General features: G+C 54.8%; 2 protein-coding genes across 8 annotated transcripts in view; one reads left to right on the top strand and one right to left on the bottom strand.

The window, feature by feature from the left end:
• The window catches only part of Tmem184b (transmembrane protein 184B), a 44522-nt gene extending 37995 nt beyond the window's left edge, over nucleotides 1-6527 (top strand). For 4 of the 5 annotated variants that reach the window (XM_029548169.1, XM_029548170.1, XM_029548166.1 and 1 more), the window contains 5 exons: nucleotides 308-399; nucleotides 1054-1223; nucleotides 1555-1749; nucleotides 3518-3538; nucleotides 4321-6527. In XM_029548169.1, the coding sequence (XP_029404029.1) occupies nucleotides 308-399; nucleotides 1054-1223; nucleotides 1555-1749; nucleotides 3518-3538; nucleotides 4321-4562 (720 nt within the window). In that variant the 3' untranslated portion in view covers nucleotides 4563-6527. The remainder of the gene's footprint in view (nucleotides 1-307; nucleotides 400-1053; nucleotides 1224-1554; nucleotides 1750-3517; nucleotides 3539-4320) is intronic. The other variant, XM_029548168.1, reaches the window with a different exon arrangement.
• A 1388-nt stretch (nucleotides 6528-7915) lies between these two features.
• Maff (MAF bZIP transcription factor F) lies at nucleotides 7916-19629 on the bottom strand. 3 transcript variants are annotated; one of them, XM_021217123.1, is made up of 3 exons: nucleotides 19395-19629; nucleotides 9948-10014; nucleotides 7916-9578 (listed from the first exon to the last, which is right to left on the bottom strand). In XM_021217123.1, exons 2-3 carry the CDS (start codon nucleotides 9981-9983, stop codon nucleotides 9144-9146), a joined length of 471 nt encoding a protein of 156 aa, XP_021072782.1. In that variant the 5' UTR covers nucleotides 9984-10014; nucleotides 19395-19629; the 3' UTR covers nucleotides 7916-9143. The 3 variants fall into 3 exon arrangements, with proteins under 3 accessions (XP_021072782.1, XP_021072780.1, XP_021072781.1); XM_021217121.2 differs by lacking the exon at nucleotides 19395-19629 and adding an exon at nucleotides 18911-18963; XM_021217122.2 differs by lacking the exon at nucleotides 19395-19629 and adding an exon at nucleotides 18474-18499.
• Between the last annotated feature and the right edge of the window lie 474 nt (nucleotides 19630-20103).

The raw sequence follows: 20103 nt of genomic DNA, 5'->3' as shown, positions 1-20103 counted from the left end.
TGTGTGTGTGTGTGTGTGTGTGTGTGTGTGTGTTTGCATGTGCGCCTGTGTGATTGGCTTGGAGCTGCTCCCTCTGACTGGATCCTGGCCTTGCCATCTTCCTGAAGGCCTCTTGTCTTCTGAGCGCTCTCTGAGATGTCTTCTGCTCCTGGTCCCCTGCGTCCTGTGGCTTTAGTCCTTGAATCCCCAGCATCCTCTTGTCTCCTTGCACATTCGGCCTCTCCCTAGGCATTTCCTTCCTAGCTACCAAAGGAGGTGCTGAAGCAGAACACCCCGACTTATCCCGCCTCATCTGTCTCCTCTACAGGCCACCCTGCAGTTCTGTGTGGTAAAGCCACTCATGGCCGTCAGCACCGTTATACTCCAGGCCTTTGGCAAGTACCGGGACGGGGACTTTGAGTAAGTAGGGGTTCTCCCCTGGGATCTGTGGGTAGAATATTGGCATACAAATGGGTACCCTACCTTGACAGCCCACTGTGGTCTCCCTAAATTGCATGGGCCCTGGGTGAGTCTCAGAAGGTAGTGGCTGCTCTAAGGCAGGTTCTGAAAGGAGCCCTGGGAAGCCGTCCTCAGGCCCGCATGTAAAGGCCCCACTGTGTAAACCAGCCACATCTTTTCACTTGTGGGTTAGTGAAGGCCCCTTACACCTGGCCCTGTGCTCTGAGTTCTCGCCTGTAACCTGTACCACAGCCCACCGAGGCAGATGAGTCCACCAAGATCAGGAGGAGAGCAAGTGTCAGGATGCCCACTGTGACACTTGTCACCTCCAGCATAGCCCCAGCTTCGCTCTAGTGTCCTCCATAAGGAGTGGATTCAGAGCAGGGCCTCCATGTGAGCGGGAGAAGCGGTAACGGCAGGCTGACCTGCTCTCAGGCACACCCTGCACCCCATTCCCACTGTGTCCCCATCCCCTGTCCCCTCCCTCCAGGGGGTCATTGTACCTTACTGGAGAGCACAGCTGTGACCCATGGGGAGCAGGTTGTGGACAGGGCAGAGGAGGGGACAGCCTGCCCTCACAGGGCTGGTCCCAGCCACAGCATGCCTCTCGCACAGTGTCACCAGCGGGTACCTCTACGTGACCATCATCTACAACATCTCCGTCAGCCTGGCCCTGTACGCTCTCTTCCTCTTCTACTTCGCCACGAGGGAGCTGCTCAGTCCCTACAGCCCTGTCCTCAAGTTCTTCATGGTCAAGTCTGTCATCTTTCTCTCCTTCTGGCAAGGTCGGCCTCCTCTCAGCCTGGTGCTCACAGCCCCAGTGCCTGCTCCCACCTCGGTCCCATCTCCCACGCGGTTCATGTTTCCAGAACTGTGGGTTCCAGCCAGAGTGCTGTCCTTTAAGATCCGGGCCTGGAACTCATAGATACCTTGGCCACTGGGCTCTTGGGAGGGGTGAAGCTTGCAGGAAACTCCTGTGCTTGGGGTCGTCATGCCTCCAGGAGCAAATGAGCCCTATTGTACCCTGGGGTGTGTGGCTGTTTGGGTGGTACTGCATGACTGCAGGTCTTGGGAAGGGATCTGGCGTGTGACCAGACAGTGACTCTCCCTGTACAGGCATGCTACTGGCCATCTTAGAGAAGTGCGGGGCCATCCCCAAGATCAATTCAGCGCGAGTGTCGGTGGGTGAGGGCACCGTGGCTGCCGGCTACCAGGACTTTATCATCTGTGTTGAGATGTTCTTCGCAGCCTTGGCCCTACGGCATGCCTTCACCTATAAGGTCTACGCTGACAAGAGATTGGACGCTCAAGGTATGAGCCAGGTTCCTACCCAGGACAGCTGCGGAGACCCTCCACCACCCTGCATCTTGTAAGGGTTGAGTGTACTGAAAGAGGAGCTAAAGAGGTCAGAGCAGCGGGGCTGTTGGAGTCCAGAGGGACCCCAGTTAGCTTCTAGAAGCTCAGTTCACCCATGTAGGTGCTAGTGTAGAGACCCACAGATGTTATAGATGGGTATATACTTAAAATCCCAACATTCAGGAAGCTGAGGCAGGAAGGTTACTATGAGTTTGAGGGGAAAAAAAAAGGTAGTCAGAATAAAGACTAGCAGACTCCACTGCGTAGCATCTGCTCTGACCCATCTTCTTACTGCTGAGGGTCTTCAAGGAACACTCCACAGAAACCCCACTTCCCTGTGAAAAGCAGGGTCAAAAGGCAGTGTCCTCCACTGGCCCTTTGTGCCTCTTCCCTTTTTTTTTTTTTTTTTTTTTTGGTTTTTTTTTGGTTTTTTTCAAGACAGGATTTCTTTTTTTGTTTTGTTTTGTTTTTTTGAGACAGGATTTCTCTTATAGCCCTTGCTGTCCTGGAACTCACTTTGTAGACCAGGCTGGCCTTGAACTCAGAAATCAGCCTGCCTCTGCCTCCCAAGTGCTGGGATTAAAGGCGTGCGCCACCACCGCCCGCCTCACACCTCTAATCCCTGTTGCTAAGGCAGTGTCCCATAGCCCCGGGGTCTGGGAGAGCTTTAGGAAGATCTTGGTGGGTAGGACCCACCCGAGCACCTCTGTGATTGGCTCATGCGGGTGTCTGGGGAGCAGTGGGCCAGGTGGGCAGAAGGCTTGTTCCTGAGGGGAATGCCTGAGGCTGCCATCCAGTGAGAGACGGCAGGGGCAGGGAAAGAAGGCCTCCTGACTAAAGTATCTGCCTGCCATCCAGTTGCTGTCAGTTACCTCATGGCTGCAGGCCAGAAACCCCTTTTCCCCAAGCCTCAGTGCCCACCATAGGTCCCTGTGGTTGGCATGGGGAGTCTTAGGGACCCATAGGACAGGACTCCCTGCCCAGCCCCTCTACTGTTGTCTGTTGGGAAGTGACCTTCAACTGCCTCTGCAGGACCATGCTCCTGACACACTGGCACTCTAGCTGCCACCCTGGTGTTTGAGGGCATCCCTACTCTGCTGAGATTTGCTAGCTGGTCCCACCCCTACCCCCACCCCCACCCCCGCTTCCTGCTAGGCCCCAGTGGGAAAGATCTGATGACATTTATCCATGTCCCTTAAGCCTGGTTAGCCAGGTTATCTTGCACAGAGGGGTGTTGTGTCTTGGAGGCTCTGTAGGAGCACTTTACTGGTGGCAGGGTGGCTTTTCTGTGTACTTCCCTCAGGTGGGATCCGCCCCCTATAGATGTGCCCACCCTAGAAGAAACAGCCCACCCAGGACAAGCTGCTGCTGCGGGCTGTCATCCATTCTCCTAACCATGGCACTCAGATTAGGCTGGGAGAACACGCTCTGTGATCATCTCTGAGCCTTGATTGGAATGAGCTTTGTAAGACACAGAGCTCCCTGCAGGCATAGCTCCAGCAGACCTAGGAGAAGTGGGAAGAGGGGCCCTCAGATACGGGGTGGTACTTCCACTGCCATCAGGGTGACCCCTGTTAGCATGAGCACTGTCCTTCAGGGATGGGTGGGGTGTCACTGGGCCTGGGGCGAGCGGTACTTCTCACTCAGCTTTCTCTTCTCTATCCCTCCGGCTTCTCTGCCTGCCCCTTCCCTCTGCATTTGCCCTGGGTTTGGCTTCGGGCAGTGCTGACGTACGGCCCATACGGTAGGTCTGCTCTCTGCTCTGTCTGCACGTCTGTCCTGCACGTCAGTCTGCTCCTGTCACTGGCATGCCTTTTTGTAGACCCGTGTGTACCCAACTCCTCCAGGCTGGCACTCCTGGGTGAGAGCCCTGGGCACCCGACTGGGAGAGAGCTGCCTTGTAGAGCTTGGCTGCCTTTGTTCCATTCTCTGGTTTTGAAGTCACCCTGCTCGGTCCTGGAGCACAATGCTCCCTAAAGTAATGGGAGGGGCATTTAGTAGTGTTTCCGAGACAGAACAGACAGAGGGTGGCCTGGGCCCAGTGTTGAGCTTATCGCTCCAGCTTGGTTTGGTGGCCTACACTGTGTCCCAGTCCTACCCTGATACTGTGTGGCACATGTGGATGAGTTAGAAGCAAGTCAAGGTAGCAAGTTCCTGCCCTCTCAGAGGGACAGCCAACAGGCCAGCCTGCTACTGTGCCTGATACCTGGCCCAACAGCCATCCCAGGCCAGGGGCCACAGCCTGGCACTAGAGCTTGGTGGACCAAGTGACTGCCCGCAGCTTCTCTGTCCTGCCCTGTCCTCTCTCACTGAGTGCTGTGCTCTGTTCCTTTGTCCTGGCTTCCTTCACAGCTCCCCAGGTCTCTCCTGGTCAGCAGCAGCCTGGGTGTCCTGTCCCTTTCATGTCCCAGGAGGGAGCAAGTGAACACTGGGTTGGGGTCTATCCCAGGAGTAGGGGCAGGGACTGACCAAGTCTTCCTCCTCCCGCCCTGACCCCATGTCCCCCCCCCCCCGTCCTCCCCACAGGCCGCTGCGCCCCCATGAAGAGCATCTCCAGCAGCCTCAAAGAGACCATGAACCCACACGACATCGTGCAGGACGCCATCCACAACTTCTCGCCCGCCTACCAGCAGTACACGCAGCAGTCCACTCTGGAGCCCGGGCCCACCTGGCGTGGCGGCACGCACAGCCTTTCCCGCTCCCACAGCCTTAGCGGTGCACGCGACAATGAGAAGACTCTGCTGCTCAGCTCTGATGATGAGTTCTAGGGGTGGGCACTGGTGGGGAAGGAGAGGTGCTTCCCCCAGCCCCCAGCCAGGCTGGGGAGCTGCCAGCACAGCGTGGCTGCCGCCCTTTTATTTATTGGACCAGAAACTCGCATATCACTTCCAGAGGAACAGGCCTCAGGAATATTTTCTCCCTGACCAGCCCTGCACTAGCTGGGGCAGGGGCAGAGGACAGCGGCTGTAGCTGTCCCATCTCTGCGACCCATCCTGTATTGTGCCGTTGGTCAGACGCTGCATCCTAAGCCCCCTCCCCAACAAGATATCTGCCGAGCTGTGGCCCAGCCCATCCTACACCGTGCAATACCCAGACCCAGCCTGGTCTTTCCCCGGGTCTTTGCCCGCTTCTCCCTGTTCACCCTTGTCCAGTATGAGTTTCGTCACATTCTGGGCAGGTAGAGACATGAATGCTCTGTGGACCTCCCTCTGTCCCAACCTAGGCCCGCCTGGCGTGCTGCAAGGATTAGCGCCAGCCCCCAGGAGCCCCAGGGCCCACCGAGGAGGGATGCCTTGTGCCTGTGGGCCCTTTGGTGACATGTGGGGCTCTGGATCCTTGGGTGTCCTCACTGTGGCCACTCTGCCTGCTGAGGACAGCCAGCAGCCCACACTGCCCTCTCACTTGGGTCCAGTTCTTGATAGTTTAAGGCAGAGCCCCCACCCCCCATACTTCCTGACTGTGCCAGGGCTTGGGTTCCCCACCACCTCCTCAATGGAGCAGTCAAGGCTCCTGCTAAGTCCTGCTCTCCCTGGGGTTTAGCCCTCCTGGGTCACCGGAAAAGTGTGAGTCTCCACATTACAGATCACTTCCAGAGGGAGGTTGGAGGGATGGTCATGCAGCAGGGCCAAGGTAGGGGTGGTCTCAGACCCTCCGGGGTCCCCTGACCACAGGGCCTGGTGGTCTGCTCCATCTGGTCCCTGGCCCATCTCTTCTGTGCCTTAGTCACATATGAAAGCCCCTCCCCAGTTCCTGTCTGCTCCAGGCACTCCTTGTTGAGCTGCTGGCACTCAGGGTTCCGCAGAGCTGGGTCGGGCACCCTTGGGACCACCCACTCGCTCCCTGGCTCCCTCTACTTGCTCATCCCAGAGCTGCCTCCCAGGGCTGGGATCTCAGAGGTAGGGTGGCAGGGGGCCTGGTAAGCAGAATTCAAGCAGCACTTGGTCTTGGCTCCGTGGCCTCTTGAGGTGGAGAGTGGTGGAGGCTACCTTGTAGCCTTCAGTGGACGCTCTCCCCTTGGTCACCTCTGGAACAAACAGGTTCCTTCCCTGGGGTCCATGGGGAGGGACCTCATGGGGCTGTCGCATCCTAGCAACCTTCTTAGCCTCCTTCTTTCCTTCTTCATGGCCCAGAGGCCAGCTCTTGGCCTCACCCAGAGGGCCTGGCCAGCTGCTCCCAAGCCGCCCAGGAAGGCAGCAGACAGGTGGGTGCTCCTGGGGCACGGCCATGGTTCCCTCCTGGGGTTGCTTCCACCAATTGTTTCTGAGACTTCTCCTTATCTTCCAGGCCAAAGTATGTTGCTGGTTCTTGTCCCCACTGGTCCCCACCCACCCTGGCACTTGCCCACTGACATGATGGGTGAGGCTGTGGGGGAACTCAGTGGCAGGAAGCTAGCAGCCCCTGGGAACAGGGGACAGGAATCTATACCCAACTGCCCCATTCTTTCTCCCCATTCTTTCTTCCTAGGATGCATAAACTGTCTTGTCTCATTTATTTTTTAATTTTTTTTCAGATAGAGTAGCTCTTTGTACATAAAGAAAAAATACTTGAAAACTGTATGATGTATGAGAAGACAGAGCCCCCTAGTTTTGTATTTTGTCCTGTGACTGCCATGCGTTTCACCAGAAAGCCGCTCTATTTTGGTCTCTGTGATATTTTAAATGCGTGACAGAAGCAAGCAAATAAAGTCAGGAAGAAATATATATATGAGATAATATAGATTGTATTGAAATCTCTTCTGCCTGCCAGCGAGGTTTTTTTTCCTTCCCCCTCTTGTCAGGGAGAAGTGTAGTGGCCGTGGGCAGAGACGTCCACCCTCTCTCTTCCTGTGTGCGAAGTGGATGTAGGTCATGGGGGCGTTTACACTGTCTGGGTCTAAAATCAGGTTCCACATCCCTATTAGATAGTTTCTCCTCTCTTCACAGACAGCCAGCACAAGGAATTTCCTCTCCCCATCCCTGAGACAGTTGCCCCTCAGTCCTTTCTTTTTTCCAGAGGCAGGTGTTCACCTTTTCTGTAAGGCATCTCCCAAAAGATCAAAGACTTGTGCATCCTCCTCATCTTCCCTGAGCCCCGCTCCATCCTTAGGAACCAAGAGCCTAGGGCAGGGGTTCCTGGTTACAGGTACCTTCCCTGCATGCACCATGCCTTTCAAAGAGCCTGCTCTATGGTTGACAGGCATGGCTGGAATGCGTGTGGGTGAGGGGACTTCCTAAGAAGCCTATAACGTGAAGGTAAACAGCCCACGCCATCTGTGCACACGCCCTCCCCCACCCGATAGCCTCTCGGGAAGGAGTCTTGGCACAGCCCCAATCTGAGGGGGAGAAAGCTCAGGTCTGCGGGTCCAGCCAAGCCACGTGATCTGGCTCTTCCCCTCTGCCCCTTTCCTTGGCCTCTTCCTCACTCCCTGACTTGCCACTGGACTAGCATTTGTTGTGCTTTTAGGATTTGCAGCCCACCTGGCTTTTCTAGACTATTCCTCTATAGCACCTTTATATTAAAGCAGTGGGTTGCAACCCCTCCGGGGGGGGGGTCAACCATTTCTTTCATGGGGGTTGTATATCAGATATTTACATTATGATTCATAACAGTAGCAAGGTGACAGTTATGAAGTAGTTATGAAGTAGCAACAAATCATGGTTAGGGGTCACTACAACATGAACTGTATTAAAAGGTCCCAGCATTAGGAAGGTTGAGAACCACTGTTTCAAAGTAAACTGGAGCTACAAGAATCCAGAAAGTACCACCCAGAAAAACCTTACTTCCCTGGCTGAAGATCAGAGGGCAGTCAATGAGCATGCATACAAACCCCTCCCCTGACAAAGCCGGAAGCCTGGCTCCCAGAACTCAGCAATTCTCTCTTCCTGCCTCAAGAACTCCAGGAAGTAGTTCTCTCTCGGGGCTGTAGAAAAATCAGACTTAGTAAAAGTAGAAGGAGGACAGTTTTCAAAGCTGAGGACCTGGCTCTGTACAGTCTGAGCTCATTTCTTGCCTATCTCCATCCACACCTGCTTGTGAGAGCTAGCAGTGGGATAGCCTCCCCTCACCCAGGAGTCCCTTCCCACCCAACCGAGGCCACTCATTTAGAGAGCACACACGAAATAGTCCAGGACATGCACTTCTCTTGTGGAAAAAGAGAACTTGACTTTATTCAGAAAGTCTACAAAATACTCAAGGCAGATAACTGGCTCACTTGAAGTCAGAAAATAAATAAACTCTGGGAGCTGGGCAATTTAAAAAAAAAAAAATCTATTGTTGCCATCCAGCTTTCCCTAAATATAAGATTAAATGTGATTTATTTGTAGATATAAAATATAAGTCCAGCTCAGGGCCCACGTATTTCCCAGGGAAGAGGAGCTGGACTCTGGCTGATGAGAATAACTTAGATTCGTGCAATAAATAAAGAGTGTGGAAGAGTCAGCTGTATACAGTGTTGGGAAGCTGCTAGGCAGGGCTGGACTTCCCAGGGGGACAGTGATCAGTCCCCCAGATCACCACAGATACTCCAGACCAAAGTGGAAGCCTTAACTCCAAGTCGCCCCACCCCCACCCCATTCCCCCGCATCAGGACTGTAGTGTCTCCCTCTACCACAGTGGTGTCTCCATTCTTCCTTCTCTGGCTGGCCAGCTCCTCACCTCATCCCTTTGTGTCACCTTCTCTCTCCTTCAGCTTCTTTCCCCACCATACAGACAGCTGTCTCCCAGGCCCCGGAGGCTCTCCTACCACGTTGTTCAGTCCCCGGGTACTGTTCCCCCTGTGAAAGCCACGCTTGGAATGTTCATTAAGGCAGCTGTAAGAAGGCCCCACTTGGGTTTGCAGCTCAACTATTCCGTGCTCAGTGGCCTTAGGTCGTTTTGCCTGACAGCTTCCCCATGTGTCAATTGAGCTCCATTGGTCCGTTCCAAAGACTCTCAGCTTGGGAAAGCCTGACATTGCCAAATCCCAAACACCGTTGGGAGGTCTGCTTCCCAGCAGGGCAGTCTCACAAGGCCACACCTAGTCCGAGTCCTGGGAGGGTCGGAAGGGTATGCTGGCATAATCCAAAGCCTCTTCTACCAGCTCTCCTCCCAGCCATTTCTACACGACCTCATTTTCAATCTGAGACGGACTTTCAGCCCAGGGAAACTTAGAACCCCAACGCCTCCCCCCACCCTCAACTTAGCAAAGTTGCCCCTCCCCAGAGCCATCAGGTCCTGGTCTGGGGGGCCTGCAAGAGGTAGAGCCCAGGAAAGGAATGTGAAGTCACTACAACCGGGTAGCCGTGGCAGAGAAAAGGGATGGGGAGCAGAAGGCACTCAGGCACTTTAGGACTGGAGTGGGTCCGAGGGGTGGGGTAGGGTGGGGGCGGGTACTAGGAGCAGGGGGCGGGGTCGGCAGCAGGGGCGGGGCCCGGCGCGGACTTGACGATGGTGATGACGCTGGCGGGCGCCACCAGGGCAGCGGGCCCGCGGGAGGCGGCCACGGAGCGCGCGAAGCCCTGCAGCGCCTCACACTTGCCTCGGAGCGCGTCGAGCTCCAGGCGCATGGCGGCGTTCTCGCGCGCCAGCTTGTCCACCTCGCGCTCCAGCTCGGACTTCTGCTTCTGCAGCTCCTCCTTCTGGCACACGCGCTTCACGCGGCAGCTAGCCGCGTAGCCGCGGTTCTTGAGTGTGCGGCGCCGCTGCTTCAGCCGCGTCACCTCCTCCGCCGACAGCCCGCGCAGGTTGCGGTTCAGCTCGCGCACCGACAGCCCCATCAGCGCCTCATCCGACAGGTGCGGCGTGTTCTCGCTCAGCTCGCGCTTGACCTGAGGGCCGTGGGGAAACAGAGGCACGGGGCCCGTGCTGGAGGATGCCGCCCCACTTCCCATGGCGCCTCCCACTCTCCCCGGTTCGGCGGTTACTGGACTGGAGCCAAGACCTTGAAGATGAGCAGGACCAGCATCAGCCCACAGGAGGCCACCCAAGGCTCAAACTAACCACGCGTCAAGTCCTGGACCCAGCCTGGAAAACCCCTTGCAATGGGGGAAGCGCGCTCTACAGGAAGTAACCTGCCCCTGTAGCCCTGTCGCTGCTGAGTCTCCTGTAGGGCTTCCAGGAAGGAAAGGGGAATTGGGATGTCGCTGCTCTACCGGGAGCCGCAGCAGAGAGAGACCACAAGGAGCTAGCAGCCTCACCTTCAGGGCTTTGCTGGATAAGGGATCCACGGCCATTTTCGCAGAAGATGCCCTCTGGGCTGGAGACCTGGGAGAGAAAGAAGTTCAGGGTCACCTTGGTTGATGTGTTCATGTTTTACTTACATGAGTAAAATCCAATCTCCGGACCTGGCATTCAAAGGCTTCTATCTCAGAATTGATAGCAACCTCCGCTGACCCCAACAGCCCAGCCTTCGCTCCTGCTCTCCCTGTATTGCCCCAGTTCATAGTAACCCCTCATTATCTAGGTCTTTGCCCAGTGCCACCCTTTCAGAGGTCTCCTCTCTTGACTACATCCTATCCCAATAGATGGTTTGTCCTCCCTGTCCCGCTCTCCACTAAAATTCCCGTTTCACTGCAGCCTCTCCACACCAAGGTCAGTGCCTGTATACACTAGGTGCTCAACAAGTGTGAACCCTCCTTCCACTCTCCATTCCCACGTGGGGCCAGGGTACGCAAGTTTTGAGTTTGTTTCAACTTCTTTTTACATGTATGTGTATGTTAGGCATACCAGAGCTGTGGCAGTTGTGTGGAGCTCAGAAGATAATATGCAGGAGTCAGTTTTTTTCCTTCCACCTGTGGGTTCTAAGGAATCCACCTCAGATCCTTGGGCTTGGCCGCAATCCCCTTTTACCCACAGAGCCATCTCACCTGCCATCTTTGTCTTAAAGACATGGTCTTACCATGTAATCCAGGCTGAACTTAAACTCACTATCCTCCTGCCTCTGCTTCTTGAGGGCTGGGATTACCGGCTATCTACAGACACGTGCCCAGAACATATGTGTGCAGGTCAGTGAGTACCCCATCAATCCAAAGTCCACCCAGCACTCTACCAATATCCGGCGCCCCAGTCTCCTTCCCCACAGGGTCTGTGCAAAGTTGTTTTAGAAAGGTTTCCCAAACTCCCTAGGTCTGCCCATCACTGCTCAGCATGGTCCTAGAGCCGTGGTTCTCAACCTTTCTAATGCTGCCACCCATTAACATTTCCTGATGGTGTGGTGACTCCCAACCATACAATTATTTTCATTGCTACTTCATAACTGTAATTTGGTTACTGTTATGAATTGTAGTATAAATAGCTAGTATGCAGGATATCTGATATGTGACCCCTGTGAAAGGGTCATTCAACCCCCAAAGGGGACAAGACCCATAGACTAAGAACAACTGCTCCAGAGGGAACAGCAGCTATCCCCTAGCCTAAAGCCAACCCATTGGTCCTAGAGCCTTCCCCATAAGCCTTGGAGCCTCACATTCCTTTAGTGGCCGATTTCTGAATAGCTGCAGTTTGCATGGACAGGGACTGGGGAGACAAGTGGATAAAAACTCATAGAGGAAGCTGGTGTGGTGCACACCTGTATCCCGCACTCTGGAGGTAGAAGACCAAGAAGGACTTCAGGCCTGTGTTGGCTACAAAGCAAGTTTGAGGCCAGCCTGGGTTACATGAGCCATCTCTCTAACCATTTTCCTTTCTTTCTGTATTAGGGATAGAACACACGATGCACAGACATATATGCAGACAAAATACTCATACAAATGAAATAAAAATAAATATTCAGGCCGGGCAGTGGTGGCACACACCTTTAATCCGAGCACTTGGGAGGCAGAGACAGGCAGATTTCTGAGTTCGAGGCCAGCCTGGTCTACAAAGTGAATTCCAGGACAGCCAGGGCTATACAGAGAAACCCTGTCTCGAAAAATCAAAATAAATAAATAAATAAATAAGTATTCAAGGGGCTGGAGAGATGGCTCAGAGGTTAAGAGCACTGACTGCTGTTCCGAAGGTCCTGAGTTCAAATCCCAACAACCCCATGGTAGCTCACAACCATCCGTAATGAGATCTGATACCCTCTTCTGGTGTGTCTGAAGATAGCTACAGTATACTTACATATAACAATAAATAAATCTTTGGGCTACAGCGAGTGGGGCCAGAGCGAGTGGGGGTCATGAGTTCAATTCCCAGCAACCACATGATGGCTCACAACCATCTGTACAGTACAGTGTACTCATACACATAAAATAAATAAATCTTTAAAATAAATAAATATTCAGAATTTAAAAGGGCAAGTGGGATGCCTAGAGTTTGGGTCCCCAGAACCCAATAAAAATACAGGGTACAGGTAGTGCCCCACTTGTGATTCCAGTATGGACGGGGGTGGACAATGGATTCCCCAGAGCCAGGCTAGCCAAACCAGGGGCTCCTGACTCATATGAGACCACAAGCAATCATGGACTGCAAGCGCCAACCTCTGGCCTCCACGCACACTTGCATCCTGTGTGCTGACACACACTTTACCATATACATGTAACACTTTGCCCCAGTGTCTATCTGCCCTGTGAGGATGTCCCCTCTTTAACTGCAGGGACCTTGCTGAGTGCTCTATGGTTTCCCCAGGGCTAAGAACAGTGTCTGACTAGAGAAGATGCTCATGTGACAACTGTGCGACTCTCAGTGTGACTCAGGCCGAGGCGGGGACAGTCTGGGGCTTCTGAGGAAGAAGTCCTACCAGGTCAGGGGTCTAGAAGCTCAGTCAGAAGGAAGGAGCTGGGCAGGAAAGGGAAGTTGGCCATTCAAGACCGTTTTGACAGAACCGGCTACTGTGGCCCCAGGGCTAGCAGTGTTTTCTGGGGCCTGCTGGAGAGTGGAGGCTCAAAGCAGTGATCCCAACACTCAGGAGGGTCAAAGGTTCTAGTCATCATAGAGATCGAGAATTCAAAGCCAGCCTGGGCTACGCAAGACCCTGTCTCAAACAATCAAAACAAATCAAAGACTAAACAAGAGCCACCAAGCCAGACATGACCCCCACACCCTGTAATCCCCGGAGTTAGGCTGGCTGAAGCAGGAAGATCACATTCTAGTTCACCCTTGGCTACATACCAAGTTCAAGGCCAGACTGGGCTATACAGCAAGACCCCATCTCTACAGAACAAAAAGCCATTGTGCCTCTTATGTGGGTTCCAGTGCTGATTCTGGGTGAAGGATTCCACTTGACTTTACAGGAGTGCCTAGAACTTCTGATCGTCCTGCCTCAGTCGTCTGAGTAGCAGGATTGCAGGTGTGGACCATTATGCCTGTGGTGGCCTTTCTTTAAACAGTCCCTTGCCTGAGCCACACACTGGGGAGCTGGGTGGGGGTGGTACCTGTCCACCGAGAAAATCTGACATGACAAGGCCCACGTGGAGACTTCCTTCCTGCAGGTCCCACGGTTCCCTACTAGCCAGAAGACAGAGTCCAGGCATCCGTGCTGGGCTCCAGGCAGGCTCTGTGCCCAGCCCCACCCCGCTGGCCCCACTAGCCCGCCTCCCTCCATTCTGCCTGCTGCCTCTGGGAATCTCTTTCACTTCATCTCTCACTCTTGCCTTCTCCCCTCCAGACCACTGCCAGCCTCCGATACCTCTCCGCTTTTCCCCTCAGTTTGTCCACCAGGTTCCTGCTCACCCTCTGTCCCCAGGGTAGGAAGTTTGCTAGGTGACCGCTGTCCCCTAGCCCTTCTTGCTTCAGCCTTTCTCCCTCAGTGGTGTCACCATCCATTTCCCTGCTGTCCCTACAGCACACAGTCGAGCCAGCCTTGGGTGTTTGCGGCTGCCCAGCCAGGGCCCAACAGGGACAGGGAGCGAGTGAACAGGGGTGGGGTGGGGGTTGGCTGGAGTTTCTGTCATGGTCACCCAGCTGGTCAGTGTCCCAGCTGAGTTCTAAGACCAGCTTAGGGAAACAAGGTGTGAGTCTAACTTGCTAGGCAGCTTCCTCATCCCCCTTGCCATCTGCCCCTGTCGATGTCACAGGAACCAGGAGGACTGGAGCGAGCACCGGGACCCCACCCATGTGACCTTTGGCCCGGATTAGGGTGTAGGAAACAGAAAAAGGGGCACAGGTTGGAAGGCATGCCCAGAGTCCTTTCTGTGTTTTCTCCAGGCTGTGCGACCTGGGGAAAGCTTCTTCTCTCTCTAGTAGATAGTAGATGGGTCTTTACTATCATCCCATCTGTAGCATGGGACGGTTTTTTTTTTCTACAGTTTTAGTGAGAACTTGTCATATAAATAAAGGGACAGAGAATAACTGGGAACTTAGTAAAATTGCTAAGCCTGACTAGCTGTCAGGGCTGCAGCCAGCTCTGGGAGCTTGCCCTGAGCCAGCATCACCAGCAAGGGTCACTTACAGAACTGCATGTAGGAAAGGCCCTAGGTAGTGACCCAGAGAGGGACATTACTTGCTAGAAGCCACAGAGCCATCTATCTGCAATAGGGTAGAATCCTAACACCAGGAAAATCTCAGGACTGGTTGGTTTTGTCCCTCCTCAAGACAATGTGTAGCCCTGGCTGTCTCTTTGTAGACCAGGCTGGCCTCAAACTCAGAGATCCAACTGCCTCTGCCTCCCAAGTGCTGGGATTAAAGGCATGTGCACCACCACTGTCTGGCTTCAGAACTGACTCTTGTCCTACCATCATCTTCATGATCTTTCTGATAACATTGCCAAGTAATGTCCAGAGAGGGTGACTGAGGGAACCCAGCCACACAGGACAGAGCCCAGGACTGAAGCTCCCCTGGGCCAGACAACTCCTCACAGCACGCCCTTCTGTACGGCCCCTCCTCTGCGCCCTGTCTCCTCACCTCTGTGAAGAGGAAGCCACTTTGCCTGTGCTGCCTGAACCCGGGTTAGGCTGGCTCCGGCCAGGACATGCAAAGGACAAGGCACATCCAGGCCTTCTTGCCAGTTGGGTGGAGCTGGGTGGGGTTGGGGGTATGGATAACTGCTTCGTCAAGACACTTGGTGGAAGAAGGGGGTCTCTCTCGCAAAGGTTAACTAAGGACCTACTGGGTGCGGAGTCCTGGAGTGCAGTGCCTATTCCAGAACCTTGGCAGCATGGCCTGGCTCCTCAGTCACCTGTCCTTGCTGAGCCTGGTCTCCCCCTCTGCTTGTAGAGTGGAGTCAGTGTGTAAAACACATGCGTCTTGGGTCAAGACAGAGTTGGACTTGGGTGGCTGGGCCAGACAGCTCTAACCAGTCACCTCCCTGATTTCTTCTCAAGGCCTCAGAATCCCTCTCTACACAGTCAGTCCCCTGTCCCCCTCCACCCCACCCCGCTCCCAGCCCCCCAAGAGATGGGACCACAGCCATGCTCTTTAGAGACAATGAGTGCTTGGCCTTAGGAAGGCTGGGGACCTGCCCACCCTCCTCTGTCCCACCAACCCCCCACCCCCATTCTAGCCTCAGGCTCCTCAGTGGCATCCTAGCCAGCCATGGAAGCCGGCATTTGCCCAGGAATGTCCTAGCTCAGCAGTCAGCCAGTCTCAGAGGGAATGTCCCAACATGAGAAGGGGGATTTTCCCATCACCTTTGCCTTTTGGCTTCCAGCAGCAGGCCCCAGTTTCCAGGACACAAGGCAAGGACAGCCGGCTGCCACCAGTCTGCCTGACCCAGGGGCCCCGCCCTCAAGACTCCTCTTCTTCCTGGGGAAACCAGCAGGGCCAACTCCAGGTCTGAGGTTCCTAGTATTCTTTGGAGACTCAGTTGTGAGCTCATTCTCAGGGACATGACGGCTGCCCCGCCGCCGAGGGCCATGGCCTTCCTGTCCCTGTCTCTGGCCCCTCGCTGTTCACCCGAGACATCCTGCAGACGGCCCACCCACTGGCATGGGCTCCTCTCTGGCCGAGGACAGAGGGGAAAAAATGTGTTTGCCTGGGTCTTGGCAGCAAGGGCGGCGAGGCGCCTCCTCCCTGCGGGAAGGGGCGAGGCTGAGAGAGCAGCGGCACCACAGGGAAGCAGCGGCCTGGGTTCCAGCCCCATTCAGCTACCCACACTCTCAGCGTGTGACTTTCAGGTTGTCAAATCCCTTTCTCTGGGCCCGGATTTCCCAACATGCCCAACCTCCCCTGAGCCTAAGGTACCACCGGGCAATGTCAATGTCTGAGTTTACAGTGTTAGAGTCTGGCTCAGCATAAAGTTCCAATGCCACTAGCAGGTTGGAGGCATGGGAGGAAAGGAAAGGAAACCAGGGAGGGCCTCCTGGAGGCAGAAGCAAGAGAGCACAAGCGGCCAGTCTATGAGCCCTGACCTCCTTTCTCCTCCACCTGCATAGCTAGGGGCCACTACTTCCTCTTCCAGCCAGACCAAGACCACAGTGGCCTCACCATTGCTGTACCGCCCCTCCCGCCTCCCCCGCCGCCACCTCCAATAGCGTCAGAGGGGTCACTAGAGACACAAACCTACAAACTTGACCATGTTTGGCATGTTTTGAGACCTTGTGCAAGTCGAGTGTGGTCTCGACGTATGCCATGATCAAAGCCCTCAGGAGGCAGAGGTAGGAACACCAGAAAATTTAAAACCAGCTCGGCTACAGAAGACCCTATGTCAAAATAAATAAATAAATAAATAAATAAATAAATAAATAAATAAAATAAAAACAAAATTCGGGCTAAATCAATCGCTTCGTGGTCAAAGAACACTTGCTGCCCGTGCAGATGACCTACATTCTGTCCTAGGTACCACTTCAAGGGGGTCAGACCTGCCTGAGGCTACAGTTTCAGGGACCTGATACCCTCTGGCCTCCACAGGTATCTGCACACGTGGTACGTATGCATTCACTAAGGCATAAACATCTATGTAAATAGAAAATGAGTTTTAAAGAACCTGGGGGGGTTGCCGGGCGTGGTGGTGCACGCCTTTAATCCCAGCACTCGGGAGGCAGAGGCAGGTGAATTTCTGAGTTCGAGGCCAGCCTGGTCTACAGAGTGAGTTCCAGGACAGCCAGGGCTACACAGAGAAACCCTGTCTCGAAAAACCAAAAAAAAAAAAAAAAAAAAAAAACCTAGGGGGGGGGGCAGCTCGGGAAACAAAATCAATACCACAGAGCTCACGCTACCAGCTGCCCCAGAGCACAGAGGCTCTAACATGTTCCCTCCATTCTCCCAGAATCTTTTTCTCTAATAACCAACAAATGAGCAGATAGGATTTTCTATTGACTATTGGCCAAAAGGAACACAGGCTCTGTATGTGTGAAGAAGGAACTTCCCTGTACTCTACAGGACCTGTTCATTTGGGGGAGGGGGGGAGGAGCGTGGCTTTTTCAAGCCTCCTATAGCCCACAGTCTTGCTTTCTGCTTCCCTGGACCCGAGGTCCTCTTTCTACCTGTGTCACGGAGCTCAAGGACATGGACCCATTGCTCATTTCTTCAACTAGCCACAGATGCAGGGAGCACCTACTTTCTGCCAGGTCCTGTACTGAGCCTTGAAGGCCCAAAGAGGAATCACAGCCCTTGTTTGTCCTCAGGGTTCCAGAGTCACCACCAGCCACCAAGTCCCTGGCCATATGCCCAGGGAAACCTTCCACGGTTGACCCCAGCTAAGTAGGAGCCCTGTTGCTACTTAAGCAAAGGCAGCTTTCCGGTCCTCCGTGTATCGCAGCTGCTACACTGTATCTACTTCTTTGGTTCTTTTACTTTGTTTCCTAGAAGGCAGTCTCTGGATCCACCTGTCAGTCTCACCACCAACATCTGGCCTGGCAGCTTCCAGGTGCACTGAGATGGGGGGCCAGCAGCCCTGTACCACCACAGCCACTGGTCTGACCACCATGCCTTCCTGCCACGCTGAGCATATACCCCCTCACACCATGAGCTCAAATAAAACTGTCCTCCCTAAAATAAATAAGGTGGAGAGACAGCTCAGTGGTTAAGAACACTTGTTGCTCCTACAGAGAAGACCCATATTTGGTTTGCCAGCAACCACATGACTGGTAACTACAATTCCAAGGGACCCAAGACCCAAGACCCTCTTCTGACCTGCTGGCACCAGGTACACACACAGTGCAAACATATACTTGCAGACAAAAATGCTCCTTAAAAAAAAAAAAAAAAAAAAGTGTTCCCTGGGGACTCAAGGGGAAACAATCTTTCAATGCTAAGTTTCCATCTGTCAGTGAGCTACTTAGCCACGTCCCCTCACCTCTGACCCCCCAGCTCTACTGGGAGATGTTTCCTGATGAGGTTTGAGGATGGACCCACATGATTCCTGTGGTCCTGGCTGCAAACTCCCCAATCCCCAATTCTACCTACACCTCCAGCCCCGGGCCTTGGGACGGCCTCTGCTTTCCCTGTTTCCCCTGTGCATCTCAGCTTCCAGGGCATCTTTGCAGAGCTCTCCTGCCATCATAATGCAGATGGGGACCCTGGAGTCCTCACAGTGGTAGCAGAACTCACTGGGCTCAAAGTTAAAGTATCACTGATTCCACTCCCTAACAAAGTTCAGTTGCCACCCACTCGGACTCCAGCATCCTCAGGGTGGGGAAGGGGGCAAGAGGGAAAGTTTTGAGTGGGATCATGGGGGTTCCCAGAACAGGTTTTTTTCTGGCAGCGCTCCCTTCACACATTAACCCTTCCCTCAGAAAGATCAGGGGTCAGCACTGGCTGCTGATCTTGCTGGGCGTGGGTAGACTCCAGATGTGCCAGCTGACCCTGTCTTTCATTAGCCCTGGGGTCCAGCGGTCCACATAGCGGTCCAGTCTAAGGAGTCCAACCTGAGGAGTGTGACAATAGGCCTCATGCCATCCTCCTGGACCCAGCAGGTGCAGCCTCAGACACCCAGACCAGCCACAGTAGCCACTAGAATAGTCCAGGAGCCTTGTCTTCCCCAGTCTGTCACAGGCTTTCTGGCCTTCCCTGTTTCTCCTGAGACTGGAAGAATAGGACAATCCAGGGATGGACAGTCCATACTGAGCCAGAAAACCTGGAACTAAGGAAGGAATTCCATGTAGTAGGCGGTCAGGAGAAGACTGGCTCGCTAACCTCTGCTCTAGTCTAAGAGGCAGGCACCCGCGCTGGGCGAGGAACAAACACTGATGTCACATGGCTCCAGCCAGGGGAAACTCCAGAGACAACAGGGGCCGGGCAGTCCCGGCTGGTGGAAAGGGGGAGGATGACGGAGGGTGGAAGGGGAGGGAGAAAAATTCCAGACCTGGTGTGACCACCGACCCGGCCACTTCCTTCGCTCGGGTCTTTATTCCGCATTTACTTCAGTAGACCCTGGTGCGCACCCACTTCAAGATACACTGGGCTAGTGTCAGTCTCCAAGGAGCGCGTGCAGCCACACACACACACCGAAGTACACCGTGTGCGCGCAGCCCGCAGAACCCAGGGCGCTCCCCAAAGAACACAGCCGCACGCACGCCACCGGGAGACGTAAACAAACCGCGCACACAAGGTGCTGGGCGCGGCTCCAGGGACTGTTCTCACCGAGTCACGTACGTGTACGCCCCGCCCCCGCCCCAGCCCCGGCTTCCTCCCCGGCCCGCGCACCGCCTCCCAGCCAGCCCCTCGGAGGCCCCTCGGGGAGCTGATGTTCAGGGGGCGCCGAAAGGGCAGGAGGACCACGCGCGGCCCAGGCAGGACCCGGAGCGCACACTCCTGGAGCTCGGTCCCCGTCCCTGACGCGTCCTTACCGCTCTCCGCCAGGCCCGGCGCCCAGTGCGCGCTTATCGCGGCTGTCGCGGTGGCGGTCCCAGGCCGCTCTCGAGTCCCACTCCTCTCCGATCGGGACCGCAGTTCACTGGGAACCCGGCTCCGCGCAGCGCCGCTCCGAGTTTTGTTATGGGGCAGGCGGCGCAGGGGGCTGGAGCCGCGCGCAGTTGTAAGGCGAGCTTCCCGGAATTACTCACGCACAGGATTCCTTTCATTCATAAAAACCCAGTCATGCAGTGACGTCACCGCCCCAGCCGCCAGCAAGAACCAGAGCCGCCGCCGGGAGCCGAGGCCCCGCCCACGCCCGAGTGAGGCGCCGCCCCCAGTAGGCCCCGCTGTAGGGGCCCACAGCCAGAGCCGCCAGGGTTCTCCGTGCTGGGACTGTGTCCTCTGGATGCATTCACGTGACACCTCTGGAGAACGGCGTGGGTGGAGGTGTCATTTGCTTTACTTTTCAGTTCACTCTCTGGCCTCTTCTCTCACAGATCTACATCCCTTATCCGGATGACCTCATCCAGTCTCGAGATTTTAAGTGCCTTCGCTGTACCTGTGAACCCTAGGTTTGTATTTCCGAAGCCACAGCAATTGCCTACCCCTGGCCTTCCAGTGGTGAAGCTCCAGATGTTCAACCCTACCTCCACTCGCCCCAGGGACGCTCTCCATGTGGGCCGATGTGCTTGCCTGTCACTA

The sequence above is a fragment of the Mus pahari genome, chromosome 17 (genome assembly GCF_900095145.1).
Source record: "Mus pahari chromosome 17, PAHARI_EIJ_v1.1, whole genome shotgun sequence".
Taxonomy (NCBI): Eukaryota; Metazoa; Chordata; class Mammalia; order Rodentia; family Muridae; genus Mus; species Mus pahari.
The sequence above is the reverse complement of the archived record's forward strand: the minus strand, read 5'-3'. Positions and strand labels throughout refer to the sequence as shown.